The sequence below is a fragment of the Nicotiana tabacum genome, chromosome 1, assembly GCF_000715075.1.
Source record: "Nicotiana tabacum cultivar K326 chromosome 1, ASM71507v2, whole genome shotgun sequence".
Classification (NCBI taxonomy): domain Eukaryota; kingdom Viridiplantae; phylum Streptophyta; class Magnoliopsida; order Solanales; family Solanaceae; genus Nicotiana; species Nicotiana tabacum.
Genome location: NC_134080.1, coordinates 70,512,098 through 70,521,349, shown reverse-complemented (window position 1 = coordinate 70,521,349; position 9,252 = coordinate 70,512,098). Strand labels below are relative to the sequence as shown.

Sequence of the window (9,252 nt, the reverse complement as noted above, 5' to 3'; positions counted from 1 at the left end):
TTCAATATTTGACCTCGGAATGGAGTTCTGTCAGTTCCATTAGCCTCGTTGAGTGATTTTGGACTTAGAAGCACGTCAGGATTGTAATTTGGAGGTCCATAGTCGAATTAATCTTGAAATGGCAAAAGTTGGATTTTTGGAAAGTTTGACCGGAAGTGAACTTTTTGAAATCGGGGTCGGATTTCAATTTCGGAAGTTGGATTAAATCTGTAATGTTAAATGTGACGTGTGTGCAAAATTTGAGGTCAATTGGACGTGATTTGATAGGTTTAGGCATCGGTTGTATAAGTGGAAATTTCAAAGTTCATTGATTTTGACTTGAGGTGTGATTCATTGTTTTGAGGTTATTATGCATGATTGGAAGCTTCGGGTAGGTTCGTTTCATCATATGGAACTTGTCTACAAAATTTGGTGCCATTTGGAGTTGATTTTATACGGTTCAGACGCTCGGTTGCGATTCTAGAAGTTCTTGAAGTTTAGTTTGATCTTCATGCGTTTGGGTGTCTAATTCATGGTTTTAGAAGTTATTTTGATGATTTGAGAGTGTGAGCGAGTTCGTGTTGTGTTTCTGGACCTGGTGCATGATTGGTTTGGAGCCCCGAGGGCTCGGGTGAATTTCGGATTGGTTTCAGAATAATTTTTCATAATCTTTGATTATTGGTGTCGGTGTCATAGCATTTGCGATGTTTTGGTCGCAAATGCGACTATCGCATTTCCGAAGCATCCTCGCATTTGTGATCCCAGGCTGCTGGGCAGGAATTCGCTTTTGCGAAGAATTCCTCGCATTTGCGATGGTCCCTTTTCGCATTTGCGAAGCCCTTGGTCGCAAATGTGACCTTAGCAGGAAAGCCTCCAGTTTGCATTTGCGATATATTGTTCGCATTTGCGAACCCCCTGTCGCAGATGCGACATCTGCAACCTGTTAAATGCTGAGAATTTCGAGACTTAGCTTCATTTTGTTATATTTTGAACCCTAGCTCTGATGAGAGACGATTTTATGAAGGGATTTTCATACCAAATCATTGGGTAAGTACCTCTAATCAATTTTCAACTATATTTTATGATTTTATATAAGATTTAACATCAAATTCATGAGAAACTAGGGAAAATTTTGGGGATTTTGTCAAGGTTTTGAAAAATGGAAATTTAGGATTTGAGAGTCGAATATGACTCAGATTTGAAAACAAAATATATATTTGGAGTCATGAGGCTATAAGTAGTGAAGAATTACCCTTGGACCCGGGTTTTGACCGGGCTGGCCCCGAGTTTGACTTTTATTGACTTTTTAGAAATCTAATAAATCACAACTTTATTAATTGAAATTATTTTCTCTTGTATTGTGTGATGTATTCAAGTCGTCTTTGGCTAGATTGAGCTGAGCGGAGGTGAACTGATAAACGAAAAAACTAACTTTGAGTATTGAGTTAGTCGAATTAAGGTAAGTGTCTTGCCTAACTTTGTTGAGCGAATTTTTTCTCCTATTTGACATTGTTTGCTACATGCGGGGGTGATACATATATGAGGTGACGAGTGTATATGTATGTGCCAGAGTTAATCATGTTCGGGGGTGGATTATATTATATTTGTGTTTATAGAATTTTGTGACCTTCCTGCTTCATGCCTTACTTGGCTCTTAGATACTAAGAACAGAGTATTAAACGTCAGAAATCAAGACTTAGCTTATTATAACTTGATCAAATTTGATGGAACTCTGAGAATACATTGATGTATCTAATTTGGTCATCATTATGCGTAATCCTTAATACATTACTACGGACGATATTCTTGGATACTAGATTCTATATTTGTGTTGTGGATCATTTGTGAGATTTGTGAAAGTATTTGAATAATACGGTTCTTGAGGGTTTATTGAATCATTGTTGGCTTGGAAAGTTGCGATTGGGATTTGGTTGGAATATCCGTTAAAATACTTTCCTTGATGTTATTTATGCTTCCTGCCTTGTTGTCATTGATATACATATGCTTGGTAAGGAAGAGTGTAAAGCACGAAGGGTGATGTTGTACCTTTTTTTATACATTATCATCTAAGAGAGAGTGTAAAGCACAAAGGGTACTGTCGTGCCATATCATTTGAGAGCAAAATCACGAAGGGTGATTCCGTGACATATTATTGAGAGTAAAAGCACGAAGGGTGATGCCGTGCCATATTATGTGAGTGTAAAGCTCGAAGGGTGATGTCGTGCCATGTTATGAGAGTGTAAAGCACGAGGGGTGATGTCGTGGCAATTTATTCATATTCTTATGCTTTTATATTATCGTGAGTTCATGGCACGATGGGTGAGGATGGGGGACATGCATTAGGTTGTGATATCTGTTTTCCCGTGTACATGTTCATGTCTTTACCTTGAGCTGTTGTTTTCGTAATTACATATCTGATGTGACTTGTTGCCATTGTTCTGACACTTATCACTGTCTCAATTGCTGTTTTGTTGCTCATATCTTCTACTTACTTAACTTGCAAATATCATGCCTATTTCCTGCTCTTATAATTACACTTATGGCGTATCTATTCTGTTGCACTTTAGTACAAGCCTTCCACCATGCTAGTCATTCATGCCTCTACTTGCTAATTTGTAAAGATCATGTGTTCCTTTCTTATTTGTTATGCTTGTACCTAGGCCTCCACCATACTAGTTAGCTGAAGTTGATATTCCGTGTTTTCCTAATTGTTGTCATTACTCATATGTCTTCTGCCTAGTCTATTTCTGTTGCCCACATGTATATCTTCGTTCATTATTGCTACTTGCGTATTTCTACCTTGCAATTACTGTTATTGGTTGATACTGGTATACGTATATTGGGTGAGGATGAGATAAAAGCACGAAGGGCGTTGCCGTGTAATTGACTTGATATCTGAGTACATTCCATATGTTATGAAAATTATGAATTGAGTGTTGTAGTTTATTGGTTTCAATCTAAGAAAAGGACTGGTCGAGGTAATTGAAGATGCCAAATTGTGATCTCTGTTAACACTCGATTATTGTTTTGCATATCCGTTTCGTGTATTCTTCTCTGTTATATTGTGGTATAGTTCTATTGTTGATTTACAATGCAAGTTTTATTAGTAAGTACCCTTTTAACTAAAAAAGTCTCGTCACTACTTCGACGAGGTTAGACAAGATACTTACCAGTACATGGGGTCGGTTGTACTGATACTACACTTCTACACATTGCGTGCAGATTTTTGGAGCAAAGCTACTGGTGATGTCGGGTGCTGACTCTGAAGATGTTCGTGCGTTCTGGATATAGCTGCCACTTGTCCTTGGTATCTTAGATTTTTGCTAACCTGTTATGTAAATTTTCAAACAGATCGTGTAATTATTTGTACCAGCTTTGTTAACTCCAAGTCTTAGCAGTTCATGACTTGTACTACCAGTTCTTGGGTTAATTTGTAAGTGTTCAGATAATTCTTTACTAAATTCCTATAATCTCATTTGGATGATATTTTTTGTTAGTTGGTTTACCTAGCGGGTTGAGTTATGTGTCATCACCACTAGTTATTTTCGGGTCGTGACAATTATGGAGCTCATGCGTATAAACTTCCAGCATATTATGTTGGAACTTTAGCACACGAAAAGTTCCAGCATAATATGCGAGATTATGGAGCTCTTGCATATAAACTTCCGGCATATTATGATGGAAATCTAGCACATTATAAAATTCCAGCGTATTATGTCGGAAGCTCATATGTAAAAAAATTCGAACTCCAGTATATTATGTTGGAATATTTTTGGATTTTTAAGAGTACTTTTGTTCATGTTTTATTTTTACATGAAAAGTGACTAAATTTCGATTACTTTTGAAATGATAGCTATTTTTCAATTACTAGTTATAAATATGGCTATTTCTGATTTTTATATATGTCCAAATTCCATCAAAATAGAAAATTACATAACTTCCTTATACTAAAAGTGCTTCACAAGTTCTGATCAATATTATTTAACCTATTTATTTATTTATTTATATTACAGCCGATTCTTTTATGTTACAGCAGATTCACATAATTGAGGAGGAAGTACTTATTTATGATTTTTCATTTTATTTTTTACTTTGATTAATTTCCTCCATCTTTGATTAGTTTCGCTTTGCATTAATGGAGACTCCACAACACCTAAGTAAGTCCTTCATATATACTAGAGTTGGATAATTTCTGCAATATTGATCCTACCAATTAGGCATCTAATTGCCTAATTGGTTTTATGTATTGTTGCGGAGCTTTAGATGACTGATAACTGTGAATAGAACAAATACCACCATTAAAATGAAGTAGGCACAGTAAAGCTTACATTCGGAAGCATCAATGCACCTTTGTCCAGTATGTGATATCTTAATGAGGCCGAAAGAGCTTTAATTTTAAGGTCATAAGTGATTTGCAGACTAGGCAGTTCGACCAAGTAGTTTTTTCAAGAAAGATTAGCTGGCTTTTTCTTGCAGTTTTGGGAGGAAATGCTTGTGCTTTAGAAGAAAAAAAATTACTCCCATCCGCTGCTTACAGTAAACCACAAAAGATTATGCGAACATGTTCTTAACCAAAGCCTTCATGTGATTCTGATTTCCACTGGTGCATTGGATAAAAACTGCACAATTATACAGAGCCTATGTGTGAAACAATTGCACTGGTTGATGAAGCAAATCAAAACTATTCAAGAGGAGCATGCAGCTACTTCGTTCTCAGATTAAGCTATTCAGATGCAATCCTTCAATTTGATGTTTGAACAGTCACACTCACATCTAACCAACACTAGCCCTTGGCAATGCAATCTCAACTAATTGGGCGGACTCCTGCCACTTTCCACCAACAGGGACCTGTTCTTTTATGACTTTCTGAAAAACAATATCATCACAGATATGTGTGTTCCCATCCTTCCCTTGTTAAGACAGCAAAGATTACGGAAGCACAGAATCCGCCAAACAACAAATAAACGAATTAACAGGCGAAGATCGTGCTCCGTTCACTTTAAAAAAGCAATGTTCTCTATCCGAATTCATTCCATCAAAACCTTAGTTCAACAGACACTTTTACACAAGCTTACTTTCTAGATCCAAATACGAATTATCACACAGCATAATTGTCCAGCCAAACACTTCTTTCTTTTACTTTTTCCTCATTTCCTTTTACTTTTTAGCCTAAGCTCCAAAAACTAATCCATAATTTGTTGTGCCCTAAAGACCAAAACTAGAGCCCTTATCTTATTCTGCATCAGCCAAAAACAATAGTGTACCAAACTGTTTGGAACTCGGACCATTGACGCTAATCATTCCACGCTGGGGTAGAATTTATCGCATGGGCTGCTGGTTGTAATGGTTCTTCTCTTTCTTCTTTGCTGCAGCAAGCTTGGCACTCCTTGCAGCAGCCTCTATCGCGGCAGCTCTAGCAGCACCATCTGTCTCTTTACTAGATTTCTTTTTCTTTGCTGAAGCTACCCTTTTCAGCTTCTCCTTCACATCTACTGTTGATGCATCTTCTATTTGTTGAGCTCCTCCTCCAGTTTCCTCTGGACCAATAGTGGCATCTGAGCTGTCGGGCTGATCCTCTGAGTCCTTCACCTCCTTTGATGCTTTATCCTTCTTTTTCTTCTTCTTTGCATTTTTAGGCTCTGTAACCACCCCATTTTTCTTTTCCGCATCCTCACCTTGCTGAGATTCTTTCTTCTCGTTGGCAACATCTGTAATTATAGAGAAACGTTGAGGAAAATCCACCTTCAGATACCCATAGAGTCAAATTAGTCATCTTAACCACAAGATGACCAACAAGTGCTAACCAAAAGAGTAACGAGTAGACATGGTTAAAGAGTCGATAAAATGTAAGGGAACGGATCAGTCTTAAGGCCGTGAGATCAATTTTATCACCCAACTTCGACTATTAATTTACTAAAACGGTACGAATAGACTGCTGCCATCGTCAGAATAGAGGCAAAAGAATTACCAGGTAACTCATCTGGACCTTTCTCATTTTGTGCAACCCCAAAATCAGCTAAAAGTGCCTCCAATTCAGCAAGCTCTTTTTTCCTTCTCTCTTTCTTTGATAGCTGTCTCTCCACTTCTTTAGGAGCTGACGGAGCTTCTATCTTTTGGTCCACTGGCTCAGCACGTTCTGGAACCTCAGGTTCGTGGTCATGGTCCTCCTCCACATCTTCATATTCATCATCATCAAGAAGTTCTTCTTCGCTTTCTGTTTCCTGCAATTCAACCTTCTCAACTAAACGATCAGTATATGTGGTATACCGACTCAGAGATGTGTTCAAATTTTTATGGCTACCAAATATTGCAATAACTTGTGTGCTTATTTACTTCCTTTTCCATCTCTATTCTCTTTCTATCCCACATGAAAGAGGAAGGGATTTATCGCCAAAAATTGGAGAACAAATCAACACATAAAACATCATAAGAGTAAGGCATCAACAGAACATTAAATCATTAGGCAATATGAACACACTTAAAGAGTGTATTACACGCAGGGAACAAACTATTAACCTGTGAATCTCATGTGCTAACAAAGAACGGAAAATCCTAGTTATTTTTGCAGCCACAAGCGCCAAAAATTCCAATTCTAAAAAGAGACAAATTTCTTGGGACCTAAAATCACATAAGGAAGTCGCCTGAAAAGACCAACAATCAATAAATATGGACTTAACTAAAGCAGAATACAATGGAAACAATCATCTGTATATGCATATCAACTAGCTGGAACTTCGAATTAAGGCCTAGTTGTTATTGTTTCACTTACATTATGTCTGGCTTTTGCAAGGAGTTTCTTAGCTTGGTCAGAAAATAGCATGTTAGTGTAGATATAAATGTGAGATAAAACTTCTATTTTAAAGAACAAGAAGACATATTATTTCCTATTGAAATTGACTGGGTCTGAATAGAGCAAACCAGGTGGGTGTGGGGGTTTTTTTTTTTGGGGGGAGGGGGGGAGTGGGGGGGGCTAGCTTGGAACAAGAAGACATATTATTTCCTATTGAAATTGACTGGGTCTGAATAGAGCAAACCGGGTGGGTGTGGGGTGTGAGGGTTTTTTTTTTTTGGAGGGAGGGGGGGGGGAGTGGGGGAGGGGCTAGCTTGGAGAAAGGGGGTTCAATTGAATCCACTCTGCTAAAATATTATACTGCGAAAATAGGGTAAGTTATTGAATCCCCTAGACATTAAGAAAATTTCTAGTAAAGGGGCAAAGGGGGTTCAAAATTGCTTTGGGTTTCAAATACCAAGTAACATTTCTGAATCCCCTTGTATAAAATCCTGGCTCCGCCACTGGAGCACACCCCAACTAGTTCGAGATTGAAGCACAACAGAGTATTAATACTGTTTTGATAAGTGAACCCTAGTTCATAATTAATTAATTATAGAAGACACAACACTATCTTTGTTTGTTTCATCGACTTCCCAGATATAATCATGAATCATCGAACTTCTAAATAAATAACATACTATTACCAAGGAGATAAAAATAAAATCCATCACACTCATATCCATCCGAACCCAAAGAACATAACACGCATAAAAAAGCAGGCATAGAAGGGCAATTACCTCAACAGGTTCAGGCTTCTTTTCAGACTCATTCGAACCCAAAAAAGACTGAAGAGGGGCAGTAGTAGCATAGTAATCATCATCATCCTCATCATCAACATCAGCCCAGGATTTCACAGTCAACGGCGCTGGAGCCCACAAAACTTCCGGCTCCTGTTCCTTCTTCGATGACGAACCTTTACTACTCTTAGATTCTTTATCAGAAGACTTCTTCTTCTTCCTTAAACTATCAAGCGCCGCAAATACATTCGAGTTACCCCCCATCATTTCTACCTACTTTTTTAAATAACCCCAATTTTCCTAATTTAAATTGGGATTTCGTTCTTCTTCTAAAAAATGATAGAAAAAAGGGCAAAGCAAATAAACCCTAAGGTTTGTACTTGAGCTTTACAAACGGAGAATGATGGATTTGTTAAGATCAAAAAATTTAGGGTTTTGGAGAAGCTATTGATGGAGAAATGGGGTTCATTAGTGGATAACGGGATGAGAGAGGAGAAGAAAGAGAAGTTTATATAGTTGTGGTTTATTACCATTTTATGTTTTTAGTGGAGAGACACTGATTTTATGTATAATATCAATTTTGTACCCTGATAGTTTAACTAATTGTAGTTGTAACCTCTCTACAATGTAACTTATATTCCAGAACTATTTTGTTAGTTTAGTAACAATCTCACAGAAAAATATATGCAATTTATTTTCATTTGTCTAAGTTTTGATCGGCACAATTATCTGTATTTGCATTGATGTAAGATAGCAAAATTCGATACGTGATAAAATAATTAAGATATGCTTAAGCAGATTCGAATACCATCATCATTTAAAAATTATTAACATCTCGTAAAGTTATTAACATTAATATGTTATGCAAAAACATTTACTTTTTGTATAAAGTAATCCCAAAATTACTTACTTAAAACACTAACTAGGCCTTTTAATTTTTATATTATTCCTTATAAATGTCATAATTCAAATTCTAGCTTTGCGCACCATTCACTTCAAAGACATATAGTATGTTGCAAGCTTGTGAAAAACATGTCATTTTAGCATATTTTAACGAAATTACCGTGTAATTAGAAAAAGAAGGAAATTTGAATTTGATCAAGTGGTGGACTGGTTATAAGAACATTTAGAAACCAGAGTAAACTTATGAAGATCTTTTAGAATAATAAAAGATTTTAAGGACCAACACCAGATAAATACTATTTACTTAAATTTGCGGATTTTACGTATTGCTTACCATATATCACAAATAGAATGTTAAACTCCAACACAAACATGACTGATTGTCTGATTCTGCGGACTAAACTTCATTAATCACAACTAATACACAATTATTAGTTATATCATGAAAAGTTCACTTTGAACTAATATACATGTATATTTTTTAGTGATAGGTCATTAATTTTATAATAATTATTTAATAATCATATCTAGATATTTAAAATCAACATATAACATTCTTGATATAACACAAACAATATCAATAATAATCATATCTAGTCTAGATATTTAAAGTCAATTCATAACATTCTAGATATAGCACAAACAGTATCATATCATTCCGTCACCAAAAATTGATGTTTTATAGAGTAGTTGCTGAACTTTAACGTAACTATTCTTCCACGATTTCGTCTAGCTTTTTTATGTTCATGCTAATGGCAAAAATGCACAGTTTTAGGCACTAGCAACAGTAAGAGCTATTCG

The 9,252-nt window shown here is 36.3% G+C and overlaps 1 protein-coding gene across 2 annotated transcripts; it reads right to left on the bottom strand.

The window, feature by feature from the left end:
* Window positions 1-4,977: 4,977 nt before the first annotated feature.
* LOC107820424 (uncharacterized) lies at window positions 4,978-8,033 on the bottom strand. 2 transcript variants are annotated; one of them, XM_016646710.2, is made up of 3 exons: window positions 7,549-8,033; window positions 5,948-6,212; window positions 4,978-5,687 (listed from the first exon to the last, which is right to left on the bottom strand). In XM_016646710.2, exons 1-3 carry the CDS (start codon window positions 7,813-7,815, stop codon window positions 5,299-5,301), a joined length of 921 nt encoding a protein of 306 aa, XP_016502196.1. In that variant the 5' UTR covers window positions 7,816-8,033; the 3' UTR covers window positions 4,978-5,298. The 2 variants fall into 2 exon arrangements, with proteins under 2 accessions (XP_016502196.1, XP_016502197.1); XM_016646711.2 differs by having other exon boundaries at window positions 5,948-6,200.
* Window positions 8,034-9,252: the final 1,219 nt, after the last annotated feature.

What these genes read in the sequence shown, in the direction of transcription:
- LOC107820424 (XM_016646710.2), bottom strand. Translation starts at nt 7,815, where the DNA reads ATGATGGGGGGTAACTCGAATGTATTTGCGGCGCTTGATAGTTTAAGG. An exon ending in AGAAGCCTGAACCTGTTGAG is followed by an intron (nt 6,213 to 7,548) that starts GTAATTGCCCTT and finishes TTAGTTGAGAAG; the next exon opens with GTTGAATTGCAGGAAACAGA. An exon ending in AGGTCCAGATGAGTTACCTG is followed by an intron (nt 5,688 to 5,947) that starts GTAATTCTTTTG and finishes CTATAATTACAG; the next exon opens with ATGTTGCCAACGAGAAGAAA.